Raw genomic sequence first — 19,533 nt, 5'->3', positions numbered from 1 at the left:
ACAGATACAGTATATATATATATATATATATATATATATATATTTAAATATATATATATATATATACACAAGTAACATCTGACTTATGACCAGGATCGGTCATGACCCACCCACCCGTAAGTCAGATTGGACGTCACTCGAATGCCATTCAAAATAGCCGACGCGAGGGTTAAAGGCACGACTGTAGTGGTAGAAGGCTGTGTGAGAGTGAGATGCTGGGATACTGTGCTGCTGTAACTGTTGTACGCAATGCCGGCTGGCTGCCATAACTGTCGGACGCATTGCCGGGATGCTACGTGCTGCGGTGCCAGACATTGAATAAAAAATAAAAAATAATAAGCATCTGCTGGACGTGGTCGTAAGTATGGGTGTACATAAGTCAAGCAGGTCGTAAGTCGGATGTTACTTGTGTGTGTGTGTGTGTGTGTGTGTGTGTGTGTGTGTAGAGTCCAAAAAAAGTTAGAGCAATGATAAAAACTAGAGCAAAAAAAAAAAAAAAAAAGGAAAAAAAAGCAGCCAAAAACACCACTGCCTGAGGAAGTCGAGTTTGCCTTTCTAAACTAAACATCTGTTGTGTTCCTTTGCTTTGGGGATTGTGTATTCTATTAAGCATTTCAGTGAAACAAAAAAGCAACAGAGCGGCTTTGCCTCACAGTGTGATATTGCGTAGTCTTTCATCTGCCCTGTGTTTAAATATTTCCTTTGGAATTAATTAATATTATGGTGGAGTTATTACCATACTGAGATGGACTGAATCCAATATTTGTCTTGTAGTCGTGATGTGTACATGGATTCATTGCTGTGTGGTTAATAGCTCTGTGTGGATTCGTGTTTAAAGGTTCACACGGACTTACTTCCAGTACTCCTCACTGGGGCTGGTCCTCTTGGTGCGGTTCACCACCTCAGTGACTCCAGTGACCAGGCTGGTGGTGGCGTTGGCGAGGCTTGCGTTGAGCGGGTTGCTGACCACACCACTGCAGTCGGGCGTGTTCCAGGGGTTGTTGCAGTACGTCCATGGCAGCAGGTTGGTCATGGACATGAAGAAGTAGTAGAAGGCAATGCAGATGACCACATTGTAGTAGATCCCGATATAGGTCGACACCACCATCATGCCGTACCCCACACCTGTCAGGAGACACACATCTCTGGTGAGCGTTCGCGTCCTTTTTCTAGTTAATACTATCTTTTTATTCATGATCACTGTCTGGCTTCAAGTGCATTTTGATATCACAAGTGGAGGAATCCCACCTTTGAACATTGGGCTGATCTTCCAGACGCCCAAACACCCCAGGCTGGCGAACTGACCGAACGACAGCTCCAAGAAAAACAGTGGGATCCCACAGAACACCAGCATGATGAAGTACGGGAGCATGAAGGCACCTAGCAGAGGGAGACAAAACAGAAGGTCACTTGTTTGCACTGAATGGTAGTCACCGTTTTCTTAATATTTTTGGTGGTATTTTCCAAAACTATTCCAAAGCAGAGATTATGAATAATGCATTGTTAAAATAAGAATTCATTCAAGTTGTTTAATGAAGCTTTACAAGCACCTGCAAATACGAATGAGATTTTATTAAAATATTATTACATTTAAAACGCAAAATAGACTTTTTCATGCGACAAAATAGAGAGCCAGGGCTCATCTGTGATTGTGATTTCCCTGGAGTGAGCAGAGAGGTCACTACACATTCATCCGAGTCTCTAACTCTCCCGTGGGTCGGCCAGGATCAGGAGCCAGACAGACCGCTATTCTGGGAAGTGGTGGAGTTGCGTGTGTGAACCCACTGGGAATCAGGTCACTACAACCAGGTGTCGCTGAAATGTCGTCCTCATGTCTACAGTGCGGGTAACAGCCCAGGTGACTTGCACTGAATGAGCAAATGTACATGGAAAAATTGTGGGGTAGCAAGGTCACCTGACGGAGGTTTAAGATATTCTCATTGAAATGTTCTACTATTAATGCAATGAATGAACAAATCTGAAATCTGAGTTTTATATAAAAGAATCACAAACTTTTATTCATGTTTTTTTGTGTTCATGTTGTGTGATCATTGCAAATGTTTTATTAGTGTTCTCCAGTGTGGAAGAAGAATTGTAGTTCAGTGACACTCTACAGGCGCAGAACCGTGGAGTGGGATTTAGATTCAGCCGGTACATTCCATCCTTGGTCTTCAGGTCACACAGCCATGTCCGCACCTCCTTATCTGACCATAAAAAATAATAAATAACACAGTGGAGGTGTCTTTCCACAAAGTCTGTCCGAACAGGTATTTATCCAGGGCAGTGAGTCATCACTCCCATGATCCTTTGCAACAACAACTACACCATCTAAACAGTTTGAAAATGAAATCGAACTGAATATTTTTCAATACAATTTTGGATTCATGATGTGGTTTGATGTAAAGGATTCTTACATTTTTTGAAAAAACTATTCCAAATTCCCACGTAGACAGGGTAAGCTATCACTGTTATCTAGACACAATGACTAAAAAGTGCATTACAAGGCATCACTGTTCTCAGCGTAGTCACCCTAAAATAGTAGACAAAGTCAAGAGCCAGACGTTGCATCCTTCAGTCTCTTAATACTTCATTAACTCAACATGGCAGCACGAGCAGCTGTTTGAAAGCATTCATGTGCAGAACAGAAGTGGAAGCAAGAACTGGCATCGTGCCTCAGTGACGTCGCAGGAGTCGCGCATTTGGTGCAGGTAAACAAGCATCAGAGAAGAGATGCTCAACTGTTGCTATTCTGCCCAGAATATGCAGAGCAGAAATGGGTGAACCAACTTGAAAGCAAGAGGCACGTGGCATCCATCCACATTTTGCCTTTTGGGTCAAAAATTCACCTCAAACGGGTTATGAAACTAACTGCAACACCCACTGTTGTAAACCAAAACAACATTTATTTATAGTTATGTCTTGGTTGACATAAGAACATGTCATTTACACATTAAGTGTCTCCTTCAATTTGCCACTTAATTTCACTAAACCAGTATTCATTGTTGATCTACTTAAACCAGACCTGGGCAAAGTGCGGCCCGGGGCCATATGTGGCCCGTTGCCTGTGTTTTCGTGGCCCTCATGAGGTCAGACAAAAAAATATATATATACAACTGGTAAGTCGTCATTTTTTAAATCCTGTTTTTGTTTTAGCCAGTACTGTTTCAACAGTAAATACAACACATTTGTGACTAAATATTTGTTTCTTCTTTTCATTTGTCAATTAGCATTTACCCCAAAATTGATAAAAAGAAGATTATATTTTGACATAAATTGTGTTTTTTAATCTTAAATGTTTGGTCCATAGGTTTATTATCATTTCTATAATAAGATGCATGTAAAACATTTTTTATAGGTTTCATGCCATATTTACACTTCTTATTATCCTTGTTTCCAGTGAATATTTAATGGTTCATTTTGTCCATGTTACTGAAGATTTTTTTCCATCACGTTTCGTAGTCATCAGCCCCTTTCTTTTGGCATGATGGCCCCTCACGACAGTCACAGTTTATAATGTGGCCCTTTAGGAAATTTAACTGCCCACCTGTGACTTAAACTATAAAAAATGTAATTACAAAAAATACATCGCAAAGAAATATAAATTCAGAACTGAGGTCACAATATCAACTTTTTCCATTGTTGAAGAACCTTATGTCAGACATCTCTATCACAGATTCTGCTACGATGCAGCGAAACCTGACAGGAAGAAACAGCCTTAATGGAAAAGCTGTCACTCAAAGAGCTTTCAAATAGATCAGGAATAATCCAAGCATCTCAGCTCCCGCTCCTTCTTTCTTCGGCTATACTTGACCACATAACTGGCAGACATTGCTTTTACTCAACACCTTTTCAGCTCCTTTCTTTGTGCGGTGTGTTGGGGTTAGTCTGACATTGAGGTATCGGCTACACTCCAGTCCACAGGTCTGGTCTGTTATAAATAATTCAACAGTTACTCCCCTACCAATCTGACTCTCTGACATCTTTCTGCCGCTCAGCTGCTGGATGAGTTGAGCAAGAGTTGACATTTAAAATGACAAATTTAGCAGTAATACCACATAAAATACAAGTCATTTCTCTGTCCTTTAAAGAAAGTACTCACACAACAGTGTACAGGAGTCACATGTCTTTGGGTCGACTAGAGAAGAACGCAGTAGGTGGATGGGCTGATATACATTGTTCGGGAAGTGGATTAGAAATTCCAGCAGTGCAGCAGTGGTAGGTATCTATCATTATGACCCCTCCCAACGACAGGTGAAGGGGCTGATGAAGCTTCACAATGCCTCATTTTCAGAGCCACTTAGGTGGCCCTCTCTGCGCTATAATATTTGGCGTTGAACGACTATTGGACACATCAGTTTTTACAACCGCAGCGCCCAGTGGGCTCTATGAATTGGGGCAATGCTTCATGGAGCTACGTCAGTGATGGGAATAAGGTGATAACAGAGATTCTCTTGTGAGCACTGAAGTGGTCGAGGTGCTGGTAGTACACTAGGACGCAAGCAGCACATTGAGACTTTAATGTAAATAAAATGCCTGTGATTTCATTGGTCTGTTAAATATGCTGGCAACATGATGCACATTCAGAACATCGCTGAGTTTGTTTTCATCTCTTGATGCAGGATCCCATTTTCAAACCTTGTTCAGAAGTAATGCTATGCATTTACAGACCACTGTCACCTATGTATCTACCAAAACTATGTTTTTTAGGTGGGCGTGGCCTATATTCAGGTGCACTCAAAACTCAGTTTTCAAGATGGTAATGTCCACCAACTATGTGCATGCTGTTACTAGCCAGAGTCCTCTATTCCATTCACAGCCGAAGCAACAACATATGCAGTCGGAGCCTGGTACTTTTTGTCCAGTCATAGATGACAAGCGTGTTGGCAGTTTGACTTTGCCAACTCATCCAAAGCGCCTCCATCACAGGCATCATGAAAAGCATCATAGACTGGGTAACACGCAATACTGCCATCCACTGGTGAATTTCCATACAACATCAGCGGGGCTCAATTTTCATTCCTCCTCATGTCGTCCTTTACTACATCCCTGAACCTCAATAGCTGACTTCCTCTTCCTCTTTTACCTGGTTCCTCCACCTGCCTTCATCCAGCATCCCCCCTCTGTCCTCTCAACGTGGCCGAACCACCTCAGCCTCCTCAGTTACTCCCTGACTAGGCAAACTAGTGCACACTCACACTTACAATATAAAGCCACCAATTAATCCAGGGGTGTTTTTTGGAGTGTGGGAGGAAACCAGAGTGCCCAGAGTGAACCAAAGCAAGGGTGAAGATACAAACTCCAAACAGAGACAACCCAAATTCACTCCAAGAATTCAGAGAAAATATTTGAAGTTATTGGACAGCAAATATCCCAATACTTCAGAGTAGAATACTGCTTGCAAGATTACTTTGGGACGGTCATATTTTACTGGTGTTTACGGTGGAAGCCATTAGCATAAAGTTCAATACACTCACCTCCTCCATTTCTGTAGCAGAGGTAAGGGAACCTCCAGACGTTGCCCAGGCCCACAGCATAGCCCACGCTGGTGAGGACAAACTCAATCTGGTTGCCCCAGTTCCCCCTCCGGGAGTTCTCATCCTTCTTCACAGGCTCGCCTGGAACTGCTCCATTCTGCAGCGAAACACAGCAGGAGGTGGCTGTGACTTCAGGTGAGGCATCAGAAAATCAGCTTCACAGACCGACAACTACACACAACTGCCATATGCAAGGGTTTGACAGACAAAAAATGTCAAAATGTTAACATATAAACCGACCAGAAATTCAGATCTGTGCTCTCATTATACTTCACTCATCTCAACCATGCAATTATTGTCCATTTCGGTGACATGTCCTCTGGCCTCAGTGAGCCGTGCGCACAGACATCTGCTCCAGGATTCATTTCACCTCTGTGTTTGCGGTTTGAGATGTACTTTATGATTCATTTTCTCAGCATTCGCCTCATTTTTTAGCAGCATTTTGTCAAACAAAACCCACATCTAAAGCAGCAACCTTATAAATTGGAATGCAGAAGAAGAAAGAGGCAACCACAGCTGAGGTTGTGGAGCGGGGTCAGCATCGTGGGACCATCTGATGCCAGCAGATGGAGTGATGGAGGGAGAGAGGGGGAGAGAGAAATCTGGAAAATAAGGACGACCAAATGCTTATCTGCTGCTCTTAAGGCGCTGATTTCACTTTACATCCCGTCTGCTCCAGCGCTCCAACCGCATGTTTGGACTAGAGCGTCCAGGCGATATTCATTTGTGAATCCCTTCTATGACCTTGAACCACGCTGTGTCTGCTAGTGGAACATTCAAGAGTTTACCATACACACGTGGTTGGAAAACACAAATGGTCAGATGCTTCCTATCTGGTTTTATAATTTCAGATCATCTTATAGAATGAAGACTCCTCATCCTTCCGAATAGTTGACTTTCACAGGTAAACCATGGTATCTCAGGAAACCTTTGGGTCACTTGAAGTGGGCGATGATCCCTGGTCTGAGGGTCATGAGTCAAAGTCAAGGCCTGAGATCCAGGTGTTTGCTGCTGCTTGCGAAAGACTTCAGCATGTAGTGGGCTCAAACATCAGAAACCAAGTCACCGCCAACAAATTCTGCAAGCAGATATTATAAATATCAGCAGGAAGAGAGGTGGAAACATCACCATATTTTTGTTTTTTTTAGTTTTTTCTTTTTTTTTCTTGTGACAGAAAGTAAGAGATGATAAAATAAGAAGATGAATAGATTTGATTTCCTGCTCAATCCCTTTATACATATGTTGTTTTGTATATTACTTCCCATTAATTCTTTTAACTTATATAAATGAAATTATTTACTTAAATATCCACCCAAGTTTGGGGTTAATGTAAGGGATGAAGGAATAGGGGGTAACGCTTGGGGTGCTTTCACTTGTAAGAAAAATAAAAAATAAAAAATACATTAATACAAATATAAAAATCTATAAATAAAAAATAAAGACTTCGTATCATGACTGTGTCTGCAGTCATGATATTTTATGGATTTGTCAAACAATAATCAATCATAATATTTTGGGTTTTTTTCTTCCAGTTCCTTATTGCAAGTTAAAAGAAAAAAACAAAATCAACACAGTCTGATCAGCTCATTCTGGCTTTATCTGAGCCACATGCTCTCGTCCCATTGAGACTCATTTGCTGGCAAATAAGTGGAGTCACAGTCATTTGTTAACGTGTCTGTGATTTGGTCGGAGTTCCGATCCAATTTGGCAGAAGAGAGTCGCCAACTAAAGCTGAGCCGCTGTGAGCCCCTGGACGCATCACTTAAAAAGACAAAAGGGTGCAGCTACACTAAGTCACATCTGACAGAGAATGATGGACTGTCACACCACTAACACAGCAGGAGCCTCCACTTCCATAAGACTGTCCAAAAACCGACTTGTTTTTTCCTTCAACGTTGAGCATCGGGAATCCACCAAACAGTACAATTCTCCATATGGTACTATTTCAACAAGAACTTGAGAGTGTCAGCCCCAAACCCAAGCTCAGATCTTCCTATAGAATCAGCTTCAAGAGTCTGAAGGAGAGAATAGAGAAGTTCTTGGCAGCTTCCCTCAAATCCAGGCTGGTGGGGGATCACACAGCGTAGTTGTTGATGAGGAAAAGCTCCGGCTGAAGCAGCGATCACAGCATGTCGCGCACCTCCTGCTTACTCTGCGTGCAGTTGATTTTGGATGGAAGCTCCATCAGGACCGCAGTCAGCGTGAGCAGCTGTGGGTTCTTCACGTTGCAGCCGGAGCTTGTCACGTCCTTCTGAATCAGCAACTAGGTGTTCAGAGGACATGTGCACCGCTGACCACGCGGCCTCAACCTGGTAAACACAGTGAGGCTAAAGGCATGTGGTGATGTGAAGGTAAATAAATATGAGCTACAGGTCAGTGCCAAACGCAAAGTATCTTAGTCATCTCAGACCACCAAATATGTCCGATGATTTTTGCAGTATTTGCAGTTGTTTTGCACTTTATATATTTTATTCAACAGACAACTGGAGGTCAGCTTTGAAACACCAATACAACACACACTTGTTTTCCAATATCCTTGAATGCACTACCTATTATAAACACACCGCTGGTCATGTTGACCAACCATACCATATAAGGATGCAGTTACTTCCTATAATTCTGAAGGCACCAGAGGTCATCGTCAGCTTTACCTTAAATGACACATATAGCTTTATGAAACTGGAACTTAAGGAAGCTGAATGCACATGTATTTACAAATGTTAAGACGTATGAATTTCAGTTCCTCTGCCTGAGGCAGCAACGTAAACAATTTCATCAGTCATTGACTCCTATGACGTTGATGTTTTTGATGTAAATTTCTGCAACTGTCAGGCGTTTCCAAGTCTGTGCCAGAAGTCCAGAGTAGTGGCAGCAAATCATAACTGCAGGGATGTTTGGTTGCTGGCGATGCTCAGTGGAAACAAGGGCAAAAACAACTGTGCATAAGAAAGACTGAGCTCAGTCTGCTGCTGTGGTGGATAAGTCAAACACCCCAACATTCAAATTCAAATTTTATGAACGATGTGCAAGCCACATCAGCTCAATATACAGTCGTACACATTTCAGCAGCCCTTACTAAGCCATTCAAAAACAGCCCCCGCTTTGTTGTGCGTCATCTTTTACTGGAACTGACGGAGCCAAAAAAGAACATGCTTGTGAAATCGCCGGGTCAAAGTGGAAGTAAACAGTTATAGTATTCGCCCAGCACATTCTGCTGTCAGTCAACAAACATGGCACGACCTTTGTTAAGGACAAAGTACTCATGCAAAGGTCACAAATGGATTTCTGTTATTGATCAGTGATAAAGTCTGGATGGGAGGAATTCTTCAGGTAAATCGAATCCCGGATGCCAAGAGATGATTGAGTGATGACATTGCTCAGGGATCATGGAATTTCCTCTTCAGTTCAACAACTCATCACTGCTGCATTGTGTTTTTATACACTGCTGACACCATTCAACTCAAAACTCCCAATTCAAAGTAATAAGTCAATTCTTCCTTTTCACTAATAATTTTTGAAATTTTTTTTTACCTCAGCCAAGGAATAACCATCCTCAGCCTGCTCGCACAAAGACTCAAAAATGGCAACACTGCGGCATATATACTAGCAAATACACAAATATGGTGACTGGTGTAGTTCCTACTTTTCACAAGCAGACGGCAGACACCTGTATCGTCAATCTGAGCAACATTTGACAGCGTGTTTATATAAGTTTTGAAGTAAAAAATGTTTGAAAACACAGCTCGGTCGCAGAATGAAGGGTGGATATAGTTAATACTAGGAGCAAAGCTGAGTGCAAGAGAGCAAATAAGACAGTATGAGAATCAGTGACGGCAGCGCTGTCTGTTTGTATTGACAGCTTCACAAGGAGCCAACCATGACGGCTGTAGCGTGAGTGTAAAAAAGAAACATGGAAACAGCAGCAGAAGCCGCAGGAGAAGATACAAACAATGGTGGATGCAGCAGCAACATTCATGATGCGGCTGTAGATGTTGAGCCATCATCGTCATCATTGTTGCTTGAGCGATGAGGAAGACTGTCACTGCTGGATCAGACAGATCAACACCTCCAAATCGTAATTCACGATGCCCGACGCCTGGTGACGTCATAATGTACACATGACATGAGTGAATATACTCCCATCCCATACTTTGGGTCACACTGAAGTCCACCTTTATTGCACACCTTCATCTCTAACAGTCTTCAGGCTACAACCTTTTGAAATTGCGATGTCATAATTGAATACTTCCCAACTGTTTAAACAACTAGCTACAGTCGACAGGTCACTGACTACTTCAATTGGTTTGGTCGACGAGTCAGAAGAAGTAAATAATGTTTTAAAAAAAACACTTGTGAAGTGCTGAATGTTGTTTTGAAATTTGAAAGGTAATTGTTACATCTTACTTTAGAGTTCGATGACTCTATTAGATTAGATTAGATTGAGAAACGGCCCCATACTTTTGCGATTTCGGGAGGCCACAGACATTTCGTCCCTTGTAGCCGCTTGTGCTAACAGTGACACAAGTGGTGAGGCCATGACTAGCACATTGTGGATAGAAATAAGCAGCGTGTCTCTCTTGTGCGCCTTATAGTATAGTATTGTGTTTAGCTGCACCCAATCCCAAGTCGGAGTGTGACACCAAAGCTTAAGAATGAGAGGTAGTAAGGGCCTAGGCCTAGAAGTCTAGCTAAGGAGACACGTGTGCATTATCTGCAAACAAACAGAGTCTGAGGTCCTTGAGTTCTAGTGTCTTAAACATTCCAAAAACGCAGAGGCAATCTAATCTTATCAATGACTAGAAAAGCACAGAGTGCGCGGACCTTCGCCCAGCACCTTCAGTCTACCCCCCAACACAATCTCCCAGTGTTAAAGTGTTCCTTTGCAACATTCCTGTATCCAGACGATGATCCAGATCACTCCCAAAACTGAATCATTAGTTCCTCGTCCCATTTCATGAAAAGTTCTCCAAATCCGTCCATAAGTTATTTTGAATAAAGACAGACCAAAGTGGTTGAAAACGTAACCTTGGCGGTGGTAAAAACAAACACCCGATAACGAACATTGCCAATTCAAAGTGCAACATCACGCCGACAAAAAGTGCTGCCACAGCAAGCGGTTTTTGGACCCACGCCCGCGGGGGCTGAGATGAACTTCATGTTGTGTCATGACTTCTCTCTCTAGACTGTCGCCCTGTGTCTGTCCCCTCTCTGTCCAGGTGCTGAGGCCTGGGGTGCTGGCTCCTGGCGGTCCCTCGGTCTCTCCCCACACACACACACAGCGAGAGGGAGATGCCCCCTCCATGTCTGTGTCACATGCTAATCATGGGCCATCTGTGCCTTTATATAAGACCACACATGGTCTCGTCTGTCTCTTTCACTTTCAGCAACTTTCTTCACTGCTCAAGGTCCCACTCAAAAACAGCTGCTCAGATGAACAGGCTTCAAAGAAGAATTTCTTACACCGCATGTCCAGGTATTTCCTCCTGGCTTTCTGATCATTCATAAAAAAACCAACCAACCAAAGCGGCACAACAGACGTCATTCATTTGAGGCAGGGGAGGGACAATATGATCACAAGTCAATACTGTCACAAAATAGCCATTAAAGTAAAACAGATTTCATGACAGATGGATTCCAAATACAAAATGGTGCTGAGCGTGACAAAAATATTTCACCCAACCCTGTAGTTATTTATTTAATTTCCCTATGCTATCTGGGAAAAGAAGGGCCAAAATATATCATAAATATATTTTAATTCGGAAAATAGTTTATTATTACATGTTATTATCTATTATTACTTGCCTAAAATATGTCAGTTTTTAATCAAAAAATCTTATTTCAGAAATATGGATCGAATGTAGTCAGTTAGGTGATTTATTTTCTTTATTAATTATGTATTACTATTATTATTAGCAGAACTCTTTGGATAACATTCAGACTATCCAGTTTATATTGAATTAAATAAATATCACCAGGCTGGAAGGAAAAAATAAACGTATAAAAGAACACGGGGTCTCAGGAAGTGAGTGAAATTAGTTACAAGTTACAAGTGGCAACTGAGAAGTGCATCCAGTTCACACATGCAGCAATGATGCAGCACTAAAATATTTCCTGTCTGTATGTGGATCTTTAACTGCTGGAGAGAGCATGATGACTTTTATTTGGTGCTACCCCAGTGCAGACCTTTACTAAGGGAAACAAGAACTGCTAGTTCCGATGAATGGAAAAAAAATCCTCAAACTACTTGAGCATATTTTAAGTGAAGGAGGACAGAGGTGGTGAAGAAGCTGCTGTTGGAGGAAAGACGCAGGACTGTATCTAGATGTGCAGAAAGGGTGGAATTGAGAGGGGAAAACTGGTCTTCCAAAACAACCTCTGACCACTTAAAATGCATAGCATTTCCGTCATAGACTCAACACCTCAAGCATCAGGGAGGCACCCTTTCACCAACTAATATATTTCCCTGTCAATCTTTCACTTGGGCTTTCAAAATTCTCATGAAATATTTCAGTGAAATACTCTCCATCTGTCTTTGCAGGATCAACACCACTTGTTTATTTGTTGATGAATCACATTTGAGTCGTAACATAGCAGACAGCATAGTGAAGTACAGTGATGCAGATTCATAAAATAACTCCAAAATGTTTTATTGCTTTATCGATACAGTGAATAAACAGTCAATCTTTTAATATTTCTGTCGTAAACTAAATTCCTGTCATTTTCAGGACAAGCCCGACCAAAAGCCATGAACATCATATCATGTAAAGTTAGATATTTCAGTCATAAAATGTATGACTGAAAACCTTGAATATTTTAAGGGATGCGATTGGTTGACCCTCAAAATAGTGTTGACATATCCTCCTAAAGTGTCAGATGAGTCTCTGCCACCCAACTCCGATTCATCTTCTCGGACATGTTAACAGTTTTGAAGCCCTTCCAGTCAGCGTCCTAAAGTGAGAGTTTGGTAAACATGTCTGTGTGCACTGGCTAAATCCACTCAGCTATTATAGAACTAAAAGTCCACCGGATCCCCCAAAAACAAGCCACTCAAAGCCCTCATTATGAGTGGGCTGTGAGGTGAGAGTAATGGGCCTTAAGACAGTGTAAACGTCGGCTTCCGAACCTGCAACCATGGAGGCCACATACCAAAACATTCCATTGGACAGGGCCGGAATTAATCCTCAACCACGGCTGATTAATTGAGCCCAATGGCTGGGGTGTCAGGAAGGAGGGAGAGATGGGCAAGGAGGAGGAGGAGGAGGAGGGAGCGGGGTAGGAAATAACCAGGGGGATATAGATGGGTCCCCCAGATGTGTGGGGTCCCATTTGGCCAGCTCAGTCCAGTGGCTAAGAAATGTAAACAGCAAATCACAAATGCAGCTAAGATGCCTTCTACGGAACCAAATTCTACAAGCACAAGCGGATGGTTCCTCAGGAAGAAGAAGTGTCTGACTTTGAAAAATCTATTATAAATCATGTGACAAGTTTCATGTCTTCCGTCATTAGTCTGGACAGTAAAAGTGTGAGTCAGGTGAGCAGCTTTGGAAACTGTGCCAGTGCGTCGTGCTTGTGGCACTAGAACAATAAACAGCCCAGATTTTCAGGCTTTTTATTACAGTAATAACTATTCCAGAACATGCCTTCTTCCTTCTCCGCTCGCATGCTGTGCACTGAACAGATCCTCTGGTGCATCTTGGAATTTCTTGTGGCACATTTGAAATAACAAAATTATTTTTGAACGACGGATATGATGAAACATGCCGAAAGCCAAGAAGCCACCATTAAAACTGCAGAGGCAGAACACAGGATATTTACAAAACAGGTTTAAATCCAGGCTCCAGGCTCAGTGTTGGGGAGGCTAGGAAAGGCCCTCCTCCACCAGGGTGGAGAACAATGATGACCTGAACTAGTTCTACTGCAAATTTAACCAACACCCAGCTAAACAATTCACACCTCACTCATCGTATCCACCCACTAAGGCTACATGAACGTGATGTGAAGCAAGTCTTGATGCCTGTCCACCACCTTCACCTCAACATCACTCAGTCACGAGCAGCAGACCAACATGCTGCAACAGATTGTCAGACAAACATCTCAAGCAACAGGTCTCCCTCCTCATCCAGCCTCTTCTCCCTGCGGTAAGTGCTACAAAGCAGCAATAAGACAGGGGCACAGCTTCTTTCTCCAATTCCTACAGCACCTCTGCAACAAACAAACACTCTATATTATTGTAGACTGCTAGTGTAGTTCATCACATAAGTGTTTTAGTGATGAAAATACTGAATAAATAAAGATGATCAGTGGACAGTTCAAGAAGACGTCAAGCTCAAAGTATACATTTGTGGTGGACAAACTAAAGCAAACATTGACATGTATGAGATATAAAACATTAAATACGTATGCAAACTGGAGAACGATTCATCTTTCACACAAGAATTGTATCAAAATTCTAGTTGAAAATAGTAGCATCTACTTGACTGTTGACCACCAGGAGGTGGTCTCTTGCCCTGGTTATTCCCTGGAATAGTACATTGATGCTTATTGTTTAAATGTTTTAAATATCAAATTGGGAAAACCCAAAGATTCCATTCAGTAAACTATGACGGCGAGAGAATGCTAACTTCCACTGTTACTCCAGACAGCCATATTGTCAAGGCAGTGTGAAACTTTCATGCTTATATCACCAGCCGACTTCCTTTCTAGAAATACAGCCATCAACTGCTGCACGCTTTATTCATGCGGGTCAACTTCCATGCGCACAGTTGTGACAGTGCTGTGATTTATTGTGAAGAGGGGAGAACCAGTTACATTTCATTGATGCAATGCAAAAGCCTTTGGCTAAAGCAGAGATCACAATTCAGCTTCATAATCTTTTACCTGGAGCGACCCATTTCTGATTTAGAAACATGAATACAGGCTGCAGATACTGAGACCACGAGGGAGGGAGAACATATATCTCTCATCATCAGTCCCCAGAATGAAACAGGAACGTGATCAATTGTCTTCAAGAGCCTTTAAGGAGTCACACTAAATGTTGCACATTGCTTGTATGAGTGATGATGAAAAACAATATTCAATGGTCGTGCTGTTTCAGTGAGAGGTTAAAGGTTTCATGTATTTGTTTTCGCATTTAGTTTTGTAAACCTGAAGGGCACAGAATCTTAATAAGCTCCAACAGTGTCTATGATGACCAAAAAATACTTTGGAAATATTTATCTTTCATGTTCCTCAGTCTCTATACAAATGATTTTATGACAAACCAAAGTTTACCACAGAACTATCACTTCATGACAACGGCAACAGATGTTGATAAAATTGGATATATGAACACAAGAGCTTCCCTTTTAACACATTCTCACTGTCAAATAGCAGTGTTGCATGTACACATGTTGGGCTTTCAAGTGAAGCACACACACCGCAGTGTGTAGCGTGTCGCAAAAAGACAGAGGTAGGGATAAAGATTAGACATTGGATGGCACGCCATACGCTCCATATACTACAATATATACTGTGTATATAGCGCCTCAAATGACGAATGACGTGTTTCAGTCCCGGTGATTTTGAAAGGGAGAGCGATATAAGGTGCTATACATGCCAAGTGACATCCAATGTAACATAGTGAAGACAGCTTCTCCAGGCGAGCCTCAACTCCCACTGCTTGGATCGTCACACTGGGTCCTTTTTTTTTTCTAGTGTCAACATGGACGCAAAGGTCACTTAGCGAGAGTCGCTATTCGACACCATGGGAGTGAGTATGCATGTTCCCTTTTATTAAATGCCGCACGGCTCCAAACATATAGAAGCATTTAGGAAAGCTCATGTTCTCACTCACCATCTCATCTAAAATTTTACTGCAAAACAGAACTGACAGAACACAGTCTATGCAACATGGTTTTACTGGTCAGCAACACATCAGAATTTCTGTCGGAAACCCTGTATACACGCATCTGCGAGTGCCGACAACTTCCTGACACAGGACTGCCAAAGAAACTATTGACAACTTCTGAACTGTGCATCTCAAAAACTGAGACGTTGACAGCTGGAATGCCACCCATCCCACACTTAAGGCCAACTAAAACTTTTGAGTACCCACAGCACCCACAAGAGGAAAACAACCTGCATGACATTTAAACCCCAAAAAACCTTTAGTCCACCTGGATTTATTACTGAACAACAATACACAAGAGCATTTCTGACCATCTGGTACCACTTGGTGGGTCAGATGAAATTAACCCCTGCACTTTGGACATTGAGACTTTTAGTTTCCTGTCTGGCCTTAAAAAGGATTTCACTTAATCTTTAGCCCCTTTAATCATTTGCTCCGTCAGACCTGAATATATGACATAAATTCTCTGGTCATCTTCTGCACTGCACTGAACATGTTTTCCATAACAGTCATCACTTTTTATTTATTATGGATTTGAAAATTGAGAAGAAAACTCTGGAAGAGATCAAGATTGTGTCTGTTTTTCACCGCTGAATTAAAACTTTTAGCTGTTTGCACACAAATATTTTTTGAAACAGGAAAAGGAATTTTAAAATGAAAAAAGTTGAAACATAACAGCAACTTCAGAAAGTCAAACAGAAAAAAAACCCAACATGTCTGTTGAAACCAACAGCCGGTTTGTTTCAGAGTGAGGGCCAAGTGTGGCCCTCATGTCAGTAACTCCATGTCAGTTGGTGTTGAGCCTGAAGTGACCCAGTTAAAGTCAAGTCTGGACAGCATCATGGCCACAAGTGCATTCCCATTCAAACAGAAAAGATCCAGAGTGTGAGTTGAATTTAAGTTGAAAGAACCCTTACCTTTCCATAGTCTTCCATGTTTAGGAAGTCTGAGTGATCAGACAACTCTGGTTCCTAGTGGCAGGCCACAGTGCTAATCTCCCACATGCCTCAACACTATACTACTACAGCCATGCTGCAATCCTTAAATGTCTTGCCTCAGAGACAGAAAGGGGGCAGGGAGTTTGTTATGTGAGTGTCTTTGTAGGAGGAAGAGTGAGGGGTGGGTGTGGTGAGGGCAGAGTGCAGGGGGAGCGCATCTAAAGATTGTGACAAAGGCACGGTTCTTCAACGATCGAAAGTGGTCAACAGCGGACTCCGCTATTCACCTGAACAGTATCCAGATTAGTACTGTTCTGGTGAAGCCCCGAGGGGTGGGAGGCGGGGGGAGAGGGCTGCATGGGGCCCAGGAGCAAAGACAAAAGTGTTTTTAAGGCAGCTAAGATGGAATTCCAAACGTGTTGGGGAGTGACGTGACACATCAAAACGGAGACGCTGAATGTGAATACACTCGTGGGCATTTTTAGTTGGTTTCTTCCAGACACATCAACAGGACTACTACTTTTACATTAAAACGTGTCAAGTTGGGGGATGAATCTGACCTGCCACGTCATTTTATACAGCTTAAATTGAAGTTAAATACCGGGAAAAATCCAACGTGTCACAACAGCCAATGACAACTAAGACACAAAAAATACCCAGGACGTTAAAGCTACCTAACAAACATTAAAGACATCCACAACCAGCACATCAAACAACACAAAGCTAAAAAAAAAAAAAAGTCACAAGCTATAAAACACGACAAATAAATAAATAAGTAGCCATAATATAAAATCATGACAAAAATGAATTAGTAAATCAAGTAAATAAATAAAATAAAGGTAAAGATAAGTAGATAATACAAATTATATAAATAATAAATTGCATAAATAAAAAATGAATAAACAAATCGACAAGTAACAAAGGGTGTGATGCAAAAAGTGCACCATCTCTGATGCATGTTGATCTCTTGACCCATGAAGTCTGTAGTAACCAAGCTCTTCAGTTAAACCAACATATTCTCACTTCTAATATCAGCTATTTCTGAATGGATTTTTGCATCCAAGAGAGACACGGAAGTCAGCCGTCTGTTGCACCTCACACAACTTGGTGTATGTGGCGCCACAAATGTTGAAGTGCATGACGACATACTCAGGTATGTGACCCCCCCCAACATATTAGTCCACTGAAACCTCTATGAAACATGCAACGCTGACTTCTGCATCATCATTGGACACACAAAAGCAAAAACGATGATAAGCAAAAACAAGTCTGAAAAATCAATTGTGTGACTTGTCCTATCGGTTGGAACAAAAACCTGGACCGATTTGGACACCCCTGGGTTAGACCCACATTTCCTCTTAAAGGCATGTAGTATACATCTTGCTTGCCTCAAAGCATTGAGTAATAGACCATAATATTACTGCCTTACCTCTAACAATTGATATCGCACAGGTAGAAATAAAAGTATTCTTGTAAGATGAGGATGGCTTGTGTTTCCACAACCTTTGGGGACAGGCATGCAGTAATTCCAAGAAGTGACATCACAAATGGCTGAAGATCAATTTGAAAGACTCTCTAGGAAATGTTAAAATGTAGGCCTTTTTGGAAGAAGAAACAAGCCCAAGTAATAGTATATCACATTTCCATGATCTTCTACTTAAGGGCCCTCGGCGGCACAATCTGTCTACGTCTCATTAAAAAGTCAAAGGCGGCGTGAGTGGGTGTTAGACATGTGTTCAAGCCCAGAACATGGTCAATACATATTGTGCCAGAGGTCTGGTGGCCCTCCATCAAGTCATAATGAGCGTTGACAATGAACTATTCATATACAAGACCACATATGGGTGCAGTTGAATCCTGCGTGAAGGACCCAAGTAATTGATGGGGTACTTGTTTTGGGCTTTGTGTGGTAAAATTACATTCCAAACCGGGGCTGCCCTTTGTCCTGCCATGTTACTAACCCATGAGATTGGAACACTGTGATATCTTTCTTCAACTCTGGAACAAATACTTTCAAAAATAACCTGTTGATAGCTAGTTTTAGTGACATCTAGATGCTACATGAACAACATTGTCATTTCCATTGTTATGACAGTGGCCTTAAGACTAGTTCCGTCGACGCTTGTAACAATACGGATTACAGAATTGAAAGTGAATGGGTCACGTGAAATGATAAAATAAGAAGGCAGATAATGGCTCATGTGTGCAGACAGTCCTGCAGGTGTCGATGAGGCCGTGTGCAGCGCTCCAACCCTCCACTACACTGACCCCAACAGTGCACTCCACCACCCCCTCTGCTGTTCAGTGATTTGCTTAACAAGTTCATTTATGCGTAGGTTTTCATCGTGTATGGCTGTCAAGTGATGCGCGAGACTGGCCCGCGGAACTATTGGCCCTCGCAAGCTGTTCACCTGCATCCCCCTCACCCCACTTACACACACATCAACCCACACATACAGATGTGCCGACGCATATGTCTACACATGCAGCATAAATCCCTATAGAAACAGCGGTGGAGGACAATAGTAACATAGCAAGTAGCCAGTCTCTCAAAACAGGCCGCAGCTCTCACTCGCTTTCAAGTACATCAGCTGCAAACCCTTTTGTTGGTGGTGAATTTTGTGCATTGTCTTTGAAAGCAACTTCAACAAGAATGGTCTCTAAGGAGTCGCCCTAAATCCTCTCTGTGCCAGTGCGGTGCCTTTTACTTTCACCCCGAAATCCTTCCAATCCTCACATTGTGAATCCCCTCATATCAATCGAACTGCTGTTCAATGGAGCACTTGGTAAAGAGTGGTCGGACAATTCAATTTCAATTTCTTTAGCGGATCCAACGGATTTCTGTGACTTTCACCTTGACCTTTTAAGGTTGTTGGGGCAAAACATGTTCCAGTCACAATAGACAGTCGCTCAGAAATGGCTCTGAGCGCTTCATCAATAAAGCTTTAGGAAAGGATGAATAAAAGTAAAATGAAATGCTTATACACAAACTCAAAACAAGCATATGAAAATAAATGTTTCTTCGGGAACAATGATAAGGTGATTTTTTTCTAACCTTGTCTTTGGAACCAGCTGATATTTTCTCACACCACAAACTTAGTCTTGGTCTACTTCCTTCCTACAGTACAACTGGAGTGGGAGTTACTTTATATTATCTTGCCAGCTTCCACTTTAA

At 42.0% G+C, this 19,533-nt stretch overlaps 1 protein-coding gene across 5 annotated transcripts in view; it reads right to left on the bottom strand.

Moving 5' to 3' along the window:
* The window catches only part of slc6a9 (solute carrier family 6 member 9), a 64,924-nt gene that overhangs the window by 12,028 nt on the left and 33,363 nt on the right, over nt 1–19,533 (bottom strand). For all 5 annotated transcript variants that reach the window (XM_053884402.1, XM_053884406.1, XM_053884403.1 and 2 more), the window contains 3 exons: nt 5,475–5,631; nt 1,249–1,380; nt 855–1,125 (listed from right to left, as the gene is read on the bottom strand). In XM_053884402.1, the coding sequence (XP_053740377.1) occupies nt 855–1,125; nt 1,249–1,380; nt 5,475–5,631 (560 nt within the window). The remainder of the gene's footprint in view (nt 1–854; nt 1,126–1,248; nt 1,381–5,474; nt 5,632–19,533) is intronic.

Source organism: Synchiropus splendidus, chromosome 13 (assembly GCF_027744825.2).
Source record: "Synchiropus splendidus isolate RoL2022-P1 chromosome 13, RoL_Sspl_1.0, whole genome shotgun sequence".
Taxonomy (NCBI): Eukaryota; Metazoa; Chordata; class Actinopteri; order Syngnathiformes; family Callionymidae; genus Synchiropus; species Synchiropus splendidus.
The sequence above is the reverse complement of the archived record's forward strand: the minus strand, read 5'-3'. Positions and strand labels throughout refer to the sequence as shown.